This window comes from Sphaeramia orbicularis, chromosome 10 (genome assembly GCF_902148855.1).
Source record: "Sphaeramia orbicularis chromosome 10, fSphaOr1.1, whole genome shotgun sequence".
NCBI classification, from domain to species: domain Eukaryota; kingdom Metazoa; phylum Chordata; class Actinopteri; order Kurtiformes; family Apogonidae; genus Sphaeramia; species Sphaeramia orbicularis.
In genome coordinates, this window is record NC_043966.1 from 30,807,682 (window position 1) to 30,828,976 (window position 21,295).

The window sequence follows — 21,295 nt, forward strand, 5'->3', positions numbered from 1 at the left end:
GAAATACAACACAGCAACAGCAAAGGTTACAAAAGCGCTTTAATTCCAAGGCACATTATGTTCAGAGGAAGTGACAATACAACAGAGATGCTTAGCACGACTGCACACAGATCTGAAGCCCTCTGAACATCTACAATGCACGTAGAACAGCAGATTGGCAACAACTGCACTCACAAATGCAAGCATGTCAATTAAAATTGCAATTCAGACAAAAAAATGATGCCAAGGAATAACTAGTGTAGTGATTATTTCCTGATGTGTGAAATATAATCAAATAAGATAAATAAAGCGCTGTCAGATGAACAGTAGCAGGATGATCACGACAATGTGATTTTATTAGTCTATTAAAATCATCATCATTTGTCTCTCAGTAACTTGTTTGGTAGAAGTGCTGGCGTGCAGCTGTGTTTAGTTGGTCGATCCTGCTGCTTTTCCTGCTCCCCCTGGGTTTAAAGATGTTCTTTGATCAAGTGCAATGGTGTGAATCAGTTAAAAAAAAAAAAAAAAAGCAGAGACGCAAAGTTGCAGCAGCAGAAAAAGACACACAAACTCTTAGGAATAGTAACACCATCCTGTCCACTGATGAAACACATTTTAGCCTTTTCATACAACAAACTGCTTCACAGCACAAACCCTTATAATTGCAGCTAAATAACAACACTGTCATTAATGTAACAACTCCTGTTTTCTACAGTGAATTTTGTTCATACTCATTAACAGATATTAAAACAAATCAAGACCAAAGTCCAAAATAGTCCTCAAGGACATAAAGGGCCACCATGGAAAACATCTATAGTTTTTAATATTTATTTATATTTCTGAAAAAGAAAATAAAATGTATCCACTAGTGTGATTTTCATGTGTTGGCTTCCAAGTTTCTGGTCGACCGGTGGACTCAGGTCTCAGTTTTGATTTGCTGACCTTATCTGTTTTCACACTTTGTTCACATTAAGTTGAAGGTAACCTCCGCTCAGTGCTATCTTTGGAATGTGTTGGAATTTGCCAAGGTGGCATTTCAAATGGCACTTGGGAAAACTGACATTTACAACTCACTCCTTTAGCGTTCAGCACATAAAATCTGTTTGCAACAAGTTACAAGACATTGTGTACCGACTGAGCTTCATCTTACTTCACACAGTACGGTTAATTACAGTTTAGCAGATTTAAAATTAATATTGGCATTTGGATTCAACAACTTCATTTCTCACATAAGATATAATGAAAAAAAGATAAATAAGGGTAATATAAATACTCTGGGACAAAACAATACAAGAGCATTATGTTTCCATTTAGGAAAATTTGTTAAAATATAAGTCTGTAGTGTCCACTCTTAGATGGGCCACAATTGTCAAAATGTCTTTGGATCGATGTTAAAGATTGTATTTGCAAACAACCACAGTGGCAGAACTGAACGTTACTCTGCACTCCTGGATGTGGACACCTGCTTCAAGGGTCTAAAGATGCTTCATCCCCCTGAACACTGTCAGAGGATCAAAGTGTCGAAGGATTGGTTAAAACTGAGCCCGAGGGCATCAGTGACCTCAATAAAAGATAGTCAGCTACTGCAAAGGAGGGAATCAACCAGCTTGCTCTGAAGAGCATGTGATCGGCTGGATGAGCTAAAAGACAACAAGAGGCATACAAGCTTTCTCCAAGTTAACAGTGCTGCCCAGAGGGCGCCTACAGCAGATGGATGGGCCATTATCCAAAGGAACTCTTTTAGCTTAGGCTGGCACTGGCTTGAATGCATGCTGTAACTTTCTACTTGGCCATTCACAGATCACTGCTGAGCTTTACATTTGCCTCAGCAGAACTCCTCCTCACACATCGTCTCCCCCACTAGCAGCGAGTGTTTGTCAGGCTCACTAAGCACCAAGCTGCTAAGTGAGTGCTTGTCGGAGCGCAGGGAGTTGATGGAGGCGCGGCTGTAGTTGACGATGCGGTCCAGCAGGCTGAGTTTGGGGGAAGGCCGCCGCAGCTCACCCATACCAATATGAACGCTGACGTCAGACAGGCTGCCCTGCCGCCGGCTGTTACCAAGACGGGCCTCCAACTTCTCAGCACTCGGCTTAGTATAACTAGTCAAAGGGACAAGAACAGAAACTCATCAAAAAGTGTTTCGATAGACAAACACAAAGGGCACGTGAATAAACCTGCATTTCAAAGCTTCTTCACAGTCCATTACCATTTCAGTAGAAGAGATGACAACACCACAGAGACAGAGGACAACGCCATAGCAGCAGAACCCATCCACGGCTGTAACACCAAACCAACAGGCAGGAACACACCTTTGGACAGGACAGGTTCATGTTATTTTTACAGTCAATGTTACTGATCATCGTCCATGTGCTGACATCATTTGAAAAACACTCGTGCATCCTCCTACCAGCAGCGATAGGTATGCCAACCATGTTGTAGATGAGTGCAAAGACAAAGTTAATCCTGATCCTTTTGACAGTCTTTTTAGACAAGTCAATGCTGCCAACCACATCCAACAGGTCATTCTGTGGACAATATGAAAACACATTATACACAATTTATCAAACTAAATGCCTCTTAGAATTGTGATGAAACACTTTTGCCATCACAGTTCAACAATGTTGCTTTACAATAGACAACCAAAGTAATTTATTTCTTGTAATTTTAAATAAAATCAATTAAATTCAGTGACCTCATTGATTTCTTATTTTTAAGTTACATTTCCTTTTAATTAACACTGATTGTCAGTTCAGTAACACAGATGGAAGATGGAAATTACAGCGTAACATGTCTCAGCTCAACATGCATTACACTGAGACAAAACTCCAGATGCTCACCCTGATCAACACCACATCTGCTGCCTCTATGGCGACATCTGTCCCGGTTCCTATGGCGATGCCCACGTCGGCCATAGCTAGAGCAGGCGAGTCGTTGACACCGTCTCCTACCATGGCAACTCTCTTTCCCGCCTGCTGCAGCTGCTCCACCTTGGCCACCTTGTGCGAAGGCAGCACCTCAGCAAACACCTTCCTGATGCCCACCTGTGAGATAGAAGCAGAGACGGTTTGGCATCTTTATGCACAAAGTCTGGTTTATTAACATGGTGACTGAGACATATTTGCATTTTCATGATTTGTGTGCTTAACTGTGAATGTTTACTTGAATACTGACACCTGTTGTGCCTGTCATTTGATCCTCCAATCCTTCTGTCATTGAGAACTGTATCTAGACTTCTTCTCACTGGCTCGTCAGTACCTCCCGTCTTTTTGTCTTTTGCAGGATTATCTTATGTATGATCTTCTTAGTGTCAGTTCCTCCTTAGACCAACACTCTGTGTGGCTGTGGGAAAGCCCACACCACACCAGCCCAAGATGAGATTAACTACCTAAATAAAGCCAAGTGGCTGGAGATGTATGGAGTATGGAGTTATATTAGTATATTCCTATTAATCCTTTTAAGACTGCCATTATAATAGACTGCCTAGGTGTCTTCATGTTTCCTTTGCAATAAAAGTGTCAGAAAATGTCTTTTTTTGCCAATTATTTTGCACATTTGTTTTAAGGAAGAGCTTAAGCTTCAATATCAGGCCATTAATTATCATTATTATAATCAATAAATGCTTAAAACAGTGTGTTTTAGTGAAAAAAAAAAAAATGAACTTGAGGTTTTTAGCATATTTATCATCAGAAACAACTGTAAATGCCCATAACAAAACTTTCTGAAAGTCTAAAATAAACTTTCAACTATTTTACATCTGCTCAAGCATGCTTTTTGGTCTTGAACATTCAGTATCCATATTATGGCTTCATGTTTGTTGTTATTTCCAGGCATTTTTTAACCTGTGTGGAAGTCTCTTAAACAGTTCCTTTCTACGTGTAATAGAGTCCCACATTGCTGCCATAAAGTGTTATATATTGTCGGAAAGCTCAGGATCTCAGCTGTCAAATGTCATTTGAATTTTGTAGATAGCGCAAACAGGTGAGGAGTTACAGTTACAATTTTTTTCTGTAAAGCAAAATGCTGCTCCGGAGAGATTGCCATTGTTAAAGGGTTACATAAACACACTAACCGAGGTAAACTTATGGACACTTGATGATGGATGTTTTTGCTTAAACATCACACTGAGAAAATACACAACAAGTAAAGGCTCTGTGTCTTAAGTTAAAGGTATGCAAGCATCATCTGCAAAATGTACTCAAAGAACGAAAAGTAAAGTACTAATTGTGCAGTAAAATTGTGTTTCATTATTAAATATGATACTTTTGGATTCAAATCACTCCTACATTAGTGCATACTTTAAATTTTAATGCTCATTTGAACTATTTTACGTACTGTTGTTTAGTGTAGTTTCATCTACAGCAATACATCATATTCTATAAGGTCACCATATGTTTGTGGCATCTCTGTCCAGGCTGTAAAAATGAGCTAAAAAAACATGCTTATTTTTAGCTTTTCCAGGATGTTTTCCAGCTAATCCAAATGAGGGTTTAAAGAGTTTATTCTTGAAGTAGTACTACAGTCTGAGTGTACAGCATAAAATGGAAATACTTAGCAAGAGTTTTTGAATAAATGTATTTAAACTCTGCTGCTTTTTAATTCTAGCTTTCTAAGAGACAGTATGTATGCAGGTTTGATATTCTCTTTTGCATTACACAGGTCTATACCTTCATATTGTCAATACCTGAGCAGCTATGGCCCGTGCTGTCTTGCTGTTGTCCCCAGTCATCAGGACCACTTCAAGACCCATGTTGGTCAAAGTGTGGACTGCCAGTTCTGCCTCTGGTTTCACTGTGTCTGCTATGGCTATCATCGCACACAGCATATCTAAACACAAAGGGTTAGGTTTAGTAAAAGCTCAAGTATTTCATCTGAATATCCTTTAACAAATGTTATTAGGCTAAATTTAAGACATAACAGTACGACTTACTGTCCACAGCTACCAGGACAGCGGTGCGTCCTCTGCGCTCATGCTCGGTCATGGCTTCATCTATATCAGGTCTGACCTGCAGGCAGTTCCTTCTCATCCACTCCCTGTTGCCAATCAAGACAACATAGGTGGCTGTCTGGACAAGACCTGTACAAAGACATGACATGGGTTAAATTTGCAATGGGAAGAAACACAGATGAATGAGGTTTTCCACAATTTTAATATGCAATATAATACAGATCAGTAAAAAGTTCCAACAGTTCCAGGGGATATGGATCAGTATCAATAAGTCAGAACCAATTTTCAAAAACACTAAATCTAAAAAATTTCAGTGAACAATGAAACACAAATACAAACTAATTCCAACTGCAGGTGAGTCAGTGTTAAAATCTCAGGCACTCTAAAATCAAACACACAATATATGGGAAACTCACGGCACAATATATGGGACCTTTAGTAGACTGAAAACATGAGTTCTCATGGGATTTATAAACCAATCATCCTACAGTTTTCAGCTTCTATAATTTTCATCATAACACCTTGAAAAGCTACAGCTAAATAAAACAAGTCAATTCCTCAAAATACAAAAAAAAAATCTACAATCAGTTATGTACTTATAAACCTGAAATCAAAATGCAAACTGAAGTAACTGTAATAAATAGATAGATGATGGTTAGAGGTACATTTGTTACATACTAAGTGGTTGAGGGTCCATAATGAGTGGATGGGAGCTGGAGGACATCCGGGTGTCACTGATCTGGACGAGGACACTGTTCCGCTGGTTGTTGTCCTCGCTGTCACTGTCCGCCTGCTTCAGAAGACTCTCTGTGTTGCTGACCTGACATCGAATGCCGCAGCCCGGCACAGCCTGGAAGTCAGTGCATGTGCCAAGAGACTCTGTGCCAAGCTCCTGCAGTAGATAGCAACGGATATTTAATGTTCACCACATCTGACTATTTGAGTCGAAGTAGGAGTAGGTGGGTCAGGTGGAGACAAACCTGTTTGCAGTATTTGGTGATAGCTGCTCCCAGAGGATGCTCACTGTTGTTCTCAGCTGTGCCTACAATGGCCAGCAGTCGGGATCGGGGCATTTTGTTACCCTCTACAACTATCTTCAACTGGATAACCTTTGGTGCACCATATGTAATGGTCCCAGTCTTATCAAACACAACTGACTGGACCTATCAATGAGGAAATAAGGTAAAAATAAGCAAGTATTAAAGCATTAAAATCAGTTAGTTAAGCATGCTTACTATTATTCAGATTTTGAAAGATGTCATGTAAACAGTATTCTGGTTGGACATTTTCCAAGATGGAGCATTTTCCACTTATGACATGTACGATATGTCAATATTATTCCAGGTTTGTTAGAACTCTTTAGACATGTATTAAGTTGCATTCAGAAAATTTGATGCAGGTTGTGACCCCTCATTACACTGAGCTGGAGTAAAGACAAAGAATGTCTCTGGCAGAAATGGATTAACCCAAAGAAATGTCCACATTTTTCAGAGGAAGAAACGCACCTACTGTTAAACATTATGACAGAGGATAGCTCTGCATTATATAACAACAGGTTTATGACTATGAGCAAACAGTGGAAAGCCCGATTTTCCCAAAGGTTGTCTGAAAGAACAAAATGGAACCTGAGCTCACAATGACAGAATATTTACCACCAGTAGAAAACTGAAAAAACACTATTTTTAATGGGGTATGTTCGACTCCAAGTAAGTAGGAATATTCATTTTCATTAGCCAAGTAAACAGCTCATTTGGAATTGTGTCTTCAAAATAAGGATGAAAACTGGAATATTTTGTGCATGTAAACATACTGAGTATCTAGAATAGTTGTAATATTAGAAACCAGAACCATTCCGTAATATGTCTTAAATGACAGTTGGTCTATTACGAAAAGCAATTGGCTGACAACATACTGTATCAGAAGTGTCAACATATCATTATTAACCCACCTTGTGAGCCATCTCAAGTGGCTCGCCTCCCTTTATCAGGATGCCATTTTGGGCGCCCACTCCTGTGCCCACCATGACAGCTGTCGGCGTTGCCAAGCCAAGGGAACAGGGACAGGCGATACATAACACTGTTATGGAGGCTTGGAAGGCGAAGCGAATCACTGCCTCAGCTGTTGAAATGCTCTTGTCATAACCCTGAAAAGAATAAATGGAGCTGTGAGTTATGTTGTCTTCCACATTAAACATGAATGAAAAGGTATACTAGATAAAGCAGTTGAATAATTCTAAAATAAAAAAAATGGACAAATGGAAATAATACTGGATATAATATCCAGTATTATTCCCATTTCTCCATGTTTGACTGGGACTGGAAAATAAAGAAAACAACTCACAGGAAAGTACTCTTTTACCAGGGAGAAATCCAAAAACCCAATGATGATCCAGGCAACCAGGGTAAGGAGGGATATACCAACAATGAAGGGTACAAAGTAACCGCTGATCTTATCTGCGTACTGCTGAATAGGAGCCTAACAACAAAATTAACAGAAAATTAAACATCTAAATATATTTCCTTTAATATAAACGGACAAGGTCCGAATCCCGATCTGTAATTCACCTTTGAGGTCTGAGCCTCCTCCACTAGTTTGACAATCTGAGAAAGTGTTGTGTCCATGCCAACATGTGTAGCGCTGACGAGTAGAGAGCCATTCTGGTTAATGGATCCTGCAATCACTGTGCTTCCAGGCTTCTTAGTCACTGGCATTGCCTCACCTGGAGCCACAAAGGAACAGCTGGTTAGAAAACACAACACACAAACGTACAAAGGAACAGCAGATAATGTGGAGCAAATACTGTTCCTCTCCAAAAAAAAAAACAAACTACTAGGCACAAATGTTATGCATGTTTTCTGATGCTGGCAATATTTACATACAATGTATTAAACTTTATAAACTGTGTAGTTTGTGGGTACAAGGGCAAAGTACAACATTACCAACAAGAAAAAGGAAAACCATGTTAATTAAAATCTAAACTGCTCTAAACAAGTTGGTATTGTCATTTTCAAAATCTATTCTTCCCTGAAACACCATTTTCTATCTCACTTCAGATAAAAGGCTTGTATTTGGTAATGACACTGTGGCCAACCTGTAATGAGAGACTCGTCAGCCATTGAGTGACCTTCAATGACCCTCCCGTCGACTGGAAACTTTCCTCCAGGAACAACTTTCACCACATCACCCCTCTGCACTAGCTCAACATCCACCTGCTCCTCACTGAGACATGGATTAATATGAAGAAATGGAAAAGTCAGAGATGAAATACAGCGTAAGCAGATGCTTTACTACTGCCATGAATTACACATTTGTCAAATATTTTGAGTATATGGCAATATTTTCGGAATTGTTACTCTGTAAAATAAGGAAAAACCTTAAAAAATATAAATTGCATTTGTTGTTGTTTTAGAAAAACAGTGTTAACGCAGTCCAGGCCATACAAAACCTGTCAAATACACACATTTTGATATGTTGTAATCTTAAATCAACTAAAGATATGAATTTCTTGTAAACAGAAAGTGTAAAGACTAAGACGTACCTGAGGACAGACATGTCGCTGCCAAGTGTGACCACTGTAGCCTCAGTGGCTTGTAGAGACATTAGTTTGGACAAAGCCTCGGATGTCTTGCTCTGGAAAAACATTTGCCTGTTAGTAAAAATGCCATGAATGCCAAACTTTCACAGATATAAATTTAATTTAAAAAATGCTTAAAACCTTCGCTATCTGTTCCAACCATCGTCCCAGGGAGATGAAGACAAACAGCATGGGTGGTGTATCAAAAAATGTGATGGGGTTGACTTTTGCTTTCTCTACCAAGGCAACTATTAGGACAATCAACGAGTAGGTGAAGGCTATCGAGGTGGCCAGAACGATCAGCACATCCATGTTGGCAGATTTGTGTTTTACTGCTTTATAGGCTTGAACATAGAAGTAGCGACCTCCAATAAACTGAAAACACAGGAATACATACAAACAGTTTATTCAGACGAGTCAAAACACACCTCTGCCAAACAAGTGCCTCTTTCAGAATCTAAAAAAAGCCCTGTAAAAATGTCCATATTGCGATCACTGGGAGTGTGGTTAATCCAACCAATTTACCTGCACAGGCACACAGAAGAGGAAGGAGAGGAGGTTCATGATGGAGAGACCTGGGATCAGCTGTTTCTCAAGGAACATGGTGGAGTGGAAGTGGGTGCGATCCTCTGCTGTGGTGTTGTGTTGATGGGAAACACTCATCTGGTGGTCCATGATTATCATGTAGATCATCATACCCATCACAGGCACACAGAAAATCAGGCTCACCAGGAAGGACTTCCGCCACCTAAGAATGCAAGGATGTTTGTGTCAAATTGTTGTGTCATTCATCATTTTAACTGTGGTGCAAATGTTGAACTTTCATCATCATTTTAATATAAAGAAAACACAACTTCATCAATGTTAACATTAAAAAAGTCTGCAATAAATAAAATGCACATGAGTTTGTCATCATCAGGAACCAGACCATATATATACTAGGGGTGTAACTGTGCACTCATTTGTACTGAATCGTTTCGGTTCGGGGCCTTCAATACAATATGGAGGTGTACCGAACGAATACATGTAGCCTATGTGAAAAACGCAAACATTTGGGAAGCAGGATGGCTGCAAGCAGAACCCATGTGCAGGGTTTCCCCCATATACATTCACCGCTGCTGAATTCTCAGTGCCTCTGCAAAAAAAAACACAAAACACTTTATTCTGAGGCTGGGGTGCCGATAAGGGGAGGGGTAAACAAAGAGTATAACAGAGGCACAGAAGCTGGGTCAGACGTGTGAAGCCTGTTAAGTTTCACTTCAGTTTTTGGTAGGTATGGCGTACCCCCCACCCCCCCAGTCTCTAATCCTACATCTAAACCATATCGGACCGAAGACCCCTGTAACGAAAATGTACCAAACCAAAATTCTTCTGTACTGTTACACCCCTTATACTGCATATTCAAAACATTTTTTCTTAGCCAGGAATACTTTAAAAAAAATTTTTTTTAGTTATCTCTTATTGAGCCAGGAAGGTCCCAGTGAGACATATGGTCTTTTCTTTCAGGAGTACTGGTTAAATGGCAGCAACAACAGTCTGACATAGTCAAATGCCTTAAACAAATCAGCACACAGAGCTGCACAGACCTGTTTGCTGTCAAGAGATGATATAATTAGTGACTAGAATAGCTGCTTTTACTATGGTCTGATCAGGACCATGACATCACTGCGGATGTTTAAAAAAACGTTGTTTTGTTTTGTTTTTTTTTAAATCATTGCTGCTCAAAATTGATTATATTTCAGCCATAACAAACAATGTGGAAATCGGATGGTAGTTACGGTATTTATGTCTGTAGTGTCTATGCCTTTTAATAGAGGGAGAACCATAGCAAGTTTTCAGGTAATGGGTATTATATCAGAAACTAAACTTTGGTTCAACCAGTTCTGTAATAATATCTGCAACAAGTCTTATTTTTTTTTATTTTATTTTACAATGCCTCTATCCTATCGGCCCAGGTTACACAGAGCTTTACAGACTCTGAGTCTGACGCTGGAAATATTGAGGAGCACTGACTAATTTCCAAGCTTGACAGGGTATTCAATTTCTCATTTATCAAGGTGAGATAATAATTGCATTTGGCTTTTTTCCCTACTAATTCAGAATATTTATTTCAACATGGTCTATATAGGATCTAATTCAAGGGGTTATTTTCTTCCCTTCTTCTGGCCCTGGCAGTATGTCCCTATCTGATAGAAGAAGGGGCAGATTAATTAAACAGTCGGTGGTTTTACTACTACTACCTGAAATTTTTTTTTTTTTTTTTTTAAAGTGCAGTTTATCACATATAACTGATACACATAAATGATCTCAAGCAAGACTAACATCAATTGAGAAAAAAAATCACAAGTCACTATTATAGACGAAATGTAAAAAAAAACTGGAATCTCACAATTCATTAAACACTAATACTACACAGTGATTACTGACATTACAACCAGTGTTGTAATGTCAATTGTTGTATCAGTCAGTTGTAATGCAGTGCTAATGTTGTAATTACAATCAGTGTTTGGTCCTGGAGGATTCTGTTGGGTTCTGTACATTGGCTTGAGAGTCTGGTTTCAACCAGCTCTACATGTAAAGTTCATTCATCCATTCATTCATTATCTGAACCCGCTTTATCCTCACTAGGGTCACCGGAGCCTATCCCAGCTACTTAAGGACGAAGACAGAGTACACTCTGGACATGTCGCCAGTTCATAGCAGGGCTGACATATTGAGACAAACAACCAATCACTCTCACATTCACACCTATAGGCAATTTAGATTAACTGATTAACCTATCAGTGCATGTCTTTGGATGGTGGGAGGAAGCCAGAGTACCCGGAGAGAACCCATGCAGACCCGGGGAAAACATGCAAACTCCACACAGAAAGGTCCCACCCCCATCAACTGGCGTTAGAATCGAACCCAAGACCTTCTTGCTGTGAGGCACAAGTGCTATCTGTACTTTATATGTAAAGTGTCACGAGAGAACTTTTGTTATGATTTCGTGCTATATAAATAAAATTTGAATGACTGATTGAACCGGAAAACTCCACCACATAGAACCTACACGTGTTTGTCGGAGCAGCATGGGTTTATTCAAGTCTTTCTGGTTTAACCAGGCTGGTGATTTAATTAACTGCACCACACAAACAGAGCCACAAATGTCTCTGAAAGGCACAGTGGGAGACAATAACCAGTCCCTGTTCAAGTTTTAAAGTAAAACCAGGTCAGAGTTGGTCCTTTTATAACGCATGTTAATTGGCAAAGTGGTCACTTCACTTAAGCTTAAGAGTCAGCAGTATCTGAACTATTTGCACGTGATCATTTTCATAAAGGTGATGTCTCCCAAGATCGTTCTGGCATTTGTGGGTTTTTTTTAACATGTCTAAGAGACGACCATGATGTTGGACCATAATTAATACCAGAACATATTGAGTAGTATCATGTTGGTGCATTTTTACATTTTCATAATACAAACAGTTTTGTGATCATTAAAAATATATCATATGGTATAGTCAAGAGTTGAAGGTCCTGTTACACCCACAAAAAACTGTTGCGGACACTGATTAAAATGGACAAACAAGCATAAAGAAGTGGTGTTGTGTGTTCATCTTACTGTCGGATCTCTTTGCTGTGATCCAGGTGACTGGCTGTGCGGTCCCTCTTTACCAAAGAAGCTTCAAATCCCAAGTTCTATAAAAAAAATAACTTATGAAATTTTCAAGTATGGTGATTAAGAACCTCATATAAGAAAAGTCAAGAAACTGCTCAACTATCAGCACTAAAAGCAAAAAAAAAACACTACTTCACAGATATGTACATATGTATGAATAAGACTATGTCAACACATAATAGGCAGCAGTGATAAAAATAACAAAATAAATGTAAAATAACAGGCAGAGGAATAATAATCCTACCTCAATAAGCTTGATGATATCTCGTGGGCCTATAATTTCGGAGTCATATTTAATGTGTGCTTTGTTGGTTGCCAAGGCAACAGAGGCATATATAATCCCCTTTTCTTTCATAAGGCTGGATTCAATTTTGTGAACACAAGAGGCACACGTCATTCCCCTGACCTGAAAAAGGTGAAAAGGAGAAATTAAGAGGAAAAAAGGCCAAAAATATCTTCAAGGGAATGAACAGACATGATTTAATCTACTGAAAAGCATTTTAAATGTATGAAGACATTCTTCTGAACAAGTGATGGAAATACATATTCATAGATTTTATGTTATAAAAATAAATGACAGTGACAAATGTATCTTACAACATTAATGTTTATGCAGCCTCATGCTGACTCACCACTAGTTCAAGGTTTCCATCTGAACCTTCATAATTCTCCATCACTGAAGCTGTGAATCCCAGCTCTTTTACGCACTCTGCTATCTTCATGGGATCAGTGACATCAGCATTGTAACGCACCTCTGCTTTACTGGCCATTAGTGCAACCAGAACAGAGTAGATACCTGCACAAAAGTATGATGTTCTAGTGAGCACTGAATCAGACTCATGAGGTACAGCTCATACAAAGAACTTTAACTCTACGTTCAGACAGCAGGTCTTCATGCACAATTCAGATTTTTTTGGTGAAATCCAATTTTTTTGTGTGCTCGTTCATATTACACATGAAATGCGACTTCTATCAGTTTTGAGTATGAACTGAATGTGACCCTGCAGTGACCCGCGTGTGCAAAAGAGGTCCTGATGTAATACGTGAACACGCAAGCATGCACTATGTTTATGGACGTAAATATGGAGGCAGGGTTCTTACAGGTTTCTACAAGTTAAATTTAAGACTTTTAAAGACCTTTTGAAGACTACTTAGAACAGAATTTAAAGCCTATTTCACGACCATACAAAGTCAGCTTTCTTGGGCAATGTGTGCGTGACTAACAACTGCACGTGTTAGGCTGAATGTTCTGTGATCACATCTGCAAAGTTAGCAGTAATTGGTTCCTAATTTCAATACAAATTGTTGGGCTGGAACAAGTGGAACTGAGTAGAATAATGTTACTTTCTTTGCAGTTTGGACATTTCCCAGACACATTTTAACACAATACAGCAAACAAGTATGTGGCAACATAATTTAAGACCTACCATATTAAATTTAATACATTTTAAAGACTTTTTGAGGTATTAAATGCAGATTTGTAAATTCAAGACTTTTAAGACTTTTTCAGACCCCACAGGGACTCTGGGAGGCATCTCATCTCGGCATGTGTGTTGTGGCTGTCGTTTTTCCCGCCGCTCCTCCTCCTGGGATGCAGAATTGTGACATTTGTCCCATTTCAATGACGTAAAGGTTGAATAACTGCGACCTGGCCATTTAGACTGAAGTCGCATTGCAAAATATTAGATAAGTATCAAATTTAGGACCACATATGAAAGTGGTCTGGGTTGGATTTGAAAAAAAAAAAGGGATTTGTGTTGTTCAAACTGTCTTTAACAGATCAGATACAGGTCACATATGGGCAAAAAAAAAACTGATTTGTGCCACATTTGCCTGGAGTCGGAACGTAGCCTTAGATACAAACCAGGTTCATTCTTGAGGTTTCGTTCAATATTTGCCACACAGGAGGCACAGGTCATGCCACCGATCTGAATGTAGCATTTGGAATGTGCATCTCCATTGCGTCCCTGGGGTGTTTCTTTGTGCAGGTCACTGTCCAGGTCTTTGTCTTTCACAGGTACTAGACTTGATGACTTTGAAAGACTGGGATCTGGCTGAGACAGTAGTGAGTTTGTCTCTGTGAACAGTGAGATATACTTATCAGTAAAGTTGGCTCATACTTTTACCCACACAATTCATGTTCCCCCAAAGTAAATGAGGATTAAAGTTTCAGTAGGCGGAAATCAGGATGAAAAAATAAATGTTAGAATATCAGAGAAAAAAAGAGAAAATCAAAGAAATCTTGTGTCATAGCCTAGCTAATCTAATGCCTGAAAATAGAAATGTGGAGAGGTCTGGTTTCCTGTTAAACCACACAAATTACAATATGATGAAAGACTGTTGAGGAATGTTTGCCCAGTGATGGCAGAACAGATTGCCTACTGAATCTTTTGGCAAACATTTAAGAAGATAGAATACTTTAGATTATCTGTCAGCTATTCCCTACAACCATAACATCATTATCATCTCACCAGGTAGGAAGGCATCAAAGCCCATATCTTCAATGGCTTCCCTCAGCTCCTCTGGTGTTGTCAGGAGGGGATCGTACTCAAAGATCCCCTGGTGTTCAGAAAGAGAGACTTTGGCTGAGTTTACCCCCTTCCGTTGAGAGATCATGCCTTCAATGGACTGGACACATGAGTTGCATGTCATGCCCTCAATGTGAATGTTTGCTACAGATGCCAGTGGCTGGCTGAAACAAGGCTGGGGGACGGCATATTTGGCCAGGACTCCTCCAGTAGGTCGAGGCGATGACGAAGCAGGCCTGGGTGAAGGACTGAGAGTACCAGGGGAATCCCAGAGTTGAGTCTTAAAGTTTCCTGGAGGCAGATCCTCAATTGCTTTCTGCAGCTGAGGTACAGTGATCTTAAGAGGATCATAGCAGATGGAGGCTTTCTCTTTTTCCAGGGAGACCTCTACAGAGGAGACGCCATGAAGCATAGAGATATTGTCTTGTATATTGACAACACACGAACGGCAGTGCATGCCTTTCACCCTGAGTGTAACAAGTGTTGTATCTATGAAGATTTCTGTCTCCTCTGAAGATGGCGAAGAAACTGTTAGTTTTTGAGAATCAACAAAACGTTCAATTTCACTAGCAGACAGCTGTAGAGGGCGGGGCTTGGACTTGACAACAGCCTTAAAGCCGGCAACACCAATCTGGTCGATAATGGTTTGGATAGTGATGAGGTAAGGCAGGTACACAATTGTAGCTTCCTGAGTGTCTAAGACAACTGTGGAAAATAAACACACAACAATGTTAAACACTGCACAAGGGACTTTGCTAGAATAATGATTAGTGCTCTGGAGCAGGAAGTGACTAAGCATTTAGGACAATGCAGACATTCATAGACACTGTAGACAAACACTTCATCAAACAAACTGAATTTAACTGCTTCATCCTGACTGTTAGCAGTATCTTAAATGACATTTACAGTTGTGGCATGTAGGATTTAGTCGTCTGTGTAGGAGAATCTATGATTGCCACTAAAAATGCAGAAGTCATGCTCTTAGTCCTGTGTTTGGTTTTTCCATTCTGGGATACTGTAGAAACACGATAATGCCATTTGGAGGAAAATAACTACTATTTTCAGATGGTTGCATAATATAAGCTAATATGAATACTATAATCCATTTTTTAAAATTTAAATTCCCCTAAATACTACATACTACCAATTTAACCAGCATAATTGTAAAACCTTGTCCATGCAAAGTGTTTTACAAATACTACATTTAGCTGGCAATATAGTGTACAATTCTACAGCCAATTGTGCACAATGACAATTCTGTGCTGAGCAAACATAATCCTGTCTGTCACTCCATGCAATTATCTGCAACACCGAAAGGATTTCATGAGTCATTCTCAAATCCTATTGAGCCGTCTGTCATCCATGAACTTTAAGAGACCGACATTCACAATGAAATAGCACTTGTGTTACAGCATTATCTATAGCTCATCCTATAATATAATGTATGACTCAAAATTGGTAAAATTGTACCGAAGGTACAGCACCTTTGATCTTTTCAATCCCTTTCAGTTTTCCGATCTTCCCTTCAATAGTGGTGGTGCACGAGTGGCAAGTCATTTTTTCAATGCACAACTTCAGGAGTGCTGCCCCACCTCCTGTGCTGTGGGATGGAGATAAGTTTGGGCTTTTTTGCACAGGGCTGCTGGGAGTTGGGATCTCCAAAGAAGTTACGCCTGCCACCACCTCATTCAGCTGCTGCGCAGATGTCAGGGAGGTGACAAAGGTGACAGTGATACCCATCTGTCCTGGGCTCTCTCTGACATCCAGAACACCCTGAACTTGTGAGAGTTTCTCCAAGGCCTCCTGTTGGGCTGCAGGTGTCAGGCCTGACACAGGGACTTGCTGGGTATCTACTGAGACAGGCAGTGTCTTGCTGGATTCAGCCAAACTTGATTCAAAGCCCATGTCCTCAATGGCCTCAGACAGAGACTCAGCAGTTTGTTTGCTCTGATCAAATATGACGGTAGCATTCTTCAGCTCCAAAGACACCTATAAACAGAGTAAACAAATGCTAGGTTCATAATGCCATTATTGTCACAAGCCTTATTTATAGGATTTCTAGGTTGATTTTGTTATTCATTCCCCTTTGTGCTGAGAAAACAAATAAGTGTTCATTTTAAAAAATGTTTTAAATTTTACACAACTGTATCTCTGAGTGAGCACAAATTCAATCATATAAATTTATGAAACCCACACAAATATAAAACAAAAATGAATGATAATACTATGGCCACATTATCCAGTGTAATGACACCATATTGGCTGATATACATTGGCAGTCAACAAGGCTAATATTGGCTGACATCAATGTTTATTATTTATGATTACAGTTAAAAAGTAGTCTTACAGCTACTGTACAAAAGAACATTGTTTTGTCTTTAATGACTCAACAAACTTCCTAGAAGTTAATCTATACTCAATCTATACTTCAAAAAAGTACATTACGCAAAAGTATGTGTGTGTTTTATAGCCTTCACTTTAATTTCACTGTGCATCTGCCTTCCCCATTTACAATATTTAACAAAGGGGGAAGTTAGTCCACCGCCCTTTGTAAGCTTACAACTCTGTCAGCATTTTGACCCTTAACTCTCCCTCTTCAGCAAGGAAGGAAACATGTGACATGGTGAAGGGATCACTTGACTGAGCTGTGAGTTGAAAACCACAGTGGGGGGTTAGTAGTAAGTGAATATGCCAACCTTTTGTATTATCCTTTTTTGAAAAGAGTGATGGAAGAGAGCCATGAATGAGACAATTTTATGAAGAAAACTCAATTCACTGCTTACAGATCATGTCTATATAGATTAACACAAAATTATCCAGACAGTATGACATTTCCAGTGGGGACAGACAACAAATTGACCTGCTGTCACACCCTGCAAAGGGCAGAGCTTTCTCTGGAACACACGATTACGTTATCTTCCCATTTAACCTTAGCCTGAGGGGTAAACAGACAATAAACAAAACAGCAGGCCACTTATGGCTTCACTGATGTTACTTGATTGTAATTATGACCAGTCTTGCTCTTGAGGGGATAAGACTGTGGGATAAATCCAGCTTCATTTAATCTAAAATGGGCAGAAATCCTTTGGTAATATAATAATGTAAAGATATCAGTCTTGTCCACATGACTCAAATAAAAGCAAAAAGTGCTTTATGGTACTTGTAGCCTCCATTTCACATCCTACTGTCTGACTGAAAAAGCTATGCAAGTGCACAACAAGTTTTGAGATTCACCTTTGTATGTATTACTCCAGGAAGAGAGCCGATGCGTTGCTCTATGGACTGGACACAGGACCCACAAGTCATGCCCTCCACTCCAATAGAAGCTGAACACAGGCTGATTTTCTGTGTCATGATTTCTAAAAAGACAAAACAAAAAAAAAAAACAAAAAAAATAAAGGAAAACATACTATCATATATATACAATCTCAAGTGTCAGGCTTGGGGAAGAAAAAAAAAACAATCAAGCAAATGTTGGAGCAATTTATATTTAAAGTAACTCAGTTTCTTAGACAAAATGAGGCAGACAAGACATTATATCTCAACAAATTTTGAAGAATCTTTGATGCAGCTAAGTTTGATTGACAGTATTTCAATACAATTGAGCAAAAACTAGTAGGCAAATCTTGAAACAATACCACTGCTGACAAAGATAGATGGATAAAAACTTTAGCCTCTATTTCTACATTAGTTTATATACTTGACAATATAAAACAAAGACTATTTGTTTGAGATGTAAATGAATGGACTAAAACACTTTCATCATGCTACAACAAATTAAAACTTCCATCAAACTATAGCTACTAGCATTTCAGTTATGTGGTTAAAAAAAAAAAACATAAAACGCCAAATAATAGAAGGCAACAACACTCTGTGACTATAACAGTCAGGGAGACTTTTCACGTTATATATGAATGACTTACTGAATTACCAAATCCATCCTAATAAGAGCCTAAAAAGGGAGAAAACAATCAGGGTACGAGGTATCGATGACCAGGACTGAGAGACACCACAAAAGCCACAGTTCAGAAACACCAAAGGAAGGCAAAGAAGCCAAGAAATCATTTTACTGGAATGCAAATCACTCGTTACTTAAGACGTCTTTCAGTGATGTAGTTACGCAATTTAAAAAGTGAAAACACGTATAGCAACTATTAGCATTATTAACGCCAACTTCAAATCTCAGTTATCAACATTAATAATAATAATAAACCTTCATGTCTCAATAATCTGTAATCTGGGATTCTTGTGGAAACACTTTGAAATTCATTTAAACCAGCTAACACTCAGCTAACTGAAGTAAGCTAATTAATAACAAAAAACTTCAGTTATTGTATTTTGTTCCAACAATGAGTAATTTCAGAGAGTTTGAGTCGACGTGCCTTCTCTTAACCTACGTAAGAAAACACAATTTATCAAAAACCTAAACATAAGAACTCTTACCTTATTAAAAGGGAAGTAACCAGTTAGCTACAGGCTACAGATGTCGGCTGGGAAACTATGTGGCTAATTTAAGCTAGCGAACTAGCTACGCTTTAACCTTAACCCTACGTTACAGGCAAAAGAACAGACACTTTGCGGCATCATGTCGCATGAGACGAATACTCAAGTGTTCAGTAATAACAATTTCTTTCCCTGTTATCATTAAACTCGGCTCTGCCAAGCTGTTTTGTTTCTTCGTCGCACGCCGACGTGACCGACGGCTGCACAGCGTTGCGTCAGTGGCGGGAGGCGGAGCTGCGCGACGGAAACCATGGTTACAGCGTGGGTAAACATTGCCCTCTATGCGACCTCGCAGGCTGTATTTACTCACGAAGGGCTACTTACCCTGCCTATCATGATCACTGCTTGTAACCGCTTATATTTAGATAAGAGACGTTTTTAGATTGTGCCGGTAAAGTCAGGTATTAAACAGTATTATCTCTTTGACTTTTTTGTCTTTTTTTTTTTACCGCTCTTTTTTTTTTTACATTACCATTATATTAAGTAACTTTTACACAAGCAAACTATGCAAAAATGAGACAGGCGACTTAAGCTTTGTTCTTTTTTTGCCAGTGTATACCCTTTCACGCCTCAGATGCAATACTTTGTGTTTTTAAATATTCATATATCCCTGTGTAAGGAAAACTAAATATCTTCAGTTACTGAAAACACTGAAAGATCACCTGATTCATACAAAAGATGATGCACGAAGCTACTCTAAATATATCTAACTACCCAATTCAATAAACATTAGCGGCTACTTCCAGGTCTTGCAGTCTAGATATTACCCTGTTGTCTGCCACACAAAACAAGTTGTAATTTATTTTAATTGAAAAAGTTGCTTTACAGTAATGACAGGTTCTATTGAATGTCTGCATAGCAAACAGGTTGTGTTATAAATTCTACTGCCTGGCCAGTCCTGTGTGACTAGAACATAGCCTCATCAGTCAGGTCTAACCTGGGCTAACAGACCTGGATCAGGTTCTGCTCAGCCTCTCCCTCACTTTGCTTTATGTTGATGTGTATGTGATACCTCCTGGCTATGAACCAGATGTGTTAAGTTGAGAAAGTTATTGACATAAGTTCAAGTTTCTTTGTGCAGTGGTGAATGAGCACTCAGTGACTGATTTGATTTATTTGAGTATTATTTTCAATCAATTCTCAGTGATAAAATAATGTGCAACATTCAAATACTTATCTGTAAATCACAAGTAAGCTGAGCTGAAGGTCTGTTTGTGCATTTGTGTGGCAGTCCAGCTACCACTAAGTCACTTTTCTACAGGTTACAAATAATTACACAAGGGCAACAGAAAGGCTGCCAACTCACTAAAAGTACACCTGTTAAAAGCATAACCATGTGCAGAGAGCTGAAGAGTGTCCTTCAGCATTAACTTCAAAACAATAAACAGATCCATAAGGAGTCCAGTTATTGTTTGTACAGCCACAAAATAAAGATCATAAATACACATACACAGAAGAAGAACAAAGTTTAAGCAATGCTATACTGAATAAAGACCAGTGTTAGTAGCTTTCACAGATGATGTAGCCTCTACAGTATTTCTATAGTAGTTCTATAGTGTTTTATTTTCTAATTCTAACAAAATAAAGAATAATTACCACCAGAAAAAGTGCAGACTACAGGAAGCAATATGACTTGCCATTGATATGACCAGACATTTAGTTATTTAGTTAAAAATAGGCCTGACAATAAGATTTTTAGATTTCTTTTTAATTTGCAAAACATTATGGTGGGTTTAAACATTTTTTGTCTATTTTTGGATGGTGTTTTATATTTATATATAACCCACATTCACAGTGTTTAGATCTGTTGACAGAACTAATACTGAAAGAACTTTATGCACAAAATAAAAATGACAATTTTGGTCATTTTAACCTTTTCAGATAAAAGATTATAGTTAAGCAACTGTTTAAATATTTAATATTTGTAAAACATAAAATAATGTTTAAAACCTCGTTAGTAAACATTCATATTTCAAGGACTGACTCTGAAAAAAGAAATAAATACACAGCTATACAAAAGACACGCGCTGTCATTCGCACGCACACGCATGCACGCACACCGTTTGACACACTGACCTACTTTCTCAGTAAACGTGTACGTAGTATCT

General features: G+C 38.8%; 1 protein-coding gene across 1 annotated transcript; it reads right to left on the minus strand.

Moving 5' to 3' along the window:
• Positions 1-22: 22 nt before the first annotated feature.
• Positions 23-19,405, minus strand: atp7a (ATPase copper transporting alpha). The gene is made up of 23 exons (XM_030144718.1): positions 19,128-19,405; positions 17,919-18,043; positions 16,169-16,673; positions 14,628-15,389; positions 14,021-14,233; positions 12,789-12,952; positions 12,401-12,562; positions 12,100-12,176; positions 9,024-9,246; positions 8,640-8,873; positions 8,463-8,554; positions 8,016-8,143; positions 7,489-7,643; positions 7,265-7,399; positions 6,873-7,067; positions 5,905-6,087; positions 5,603-5,816; positions 4,907-5,053; positions 4,661-4,803; positions 2,817-3,020; positions 2,387-2,504; positions 2,186-2,288; positions 23-2,078 (listed from the first exon to the last, which is right to left on the minus strand). The coding sequence occupies exons 2-23, from the start codon at positions 18,036-18,038 to the stop codon at positions 1,805-1,807; spliced, it is 4,551 nt and encodes a 1,516-aa protein (XP_030000578.1). The 5' UTR covers positions 18,039-18,043; positions 19,128-19,405; the 3' UTR covers positions 23-1,804.
• Between the last annotated feature and the right edge of the window lie 1,890 nt (positions 19,406-21,295).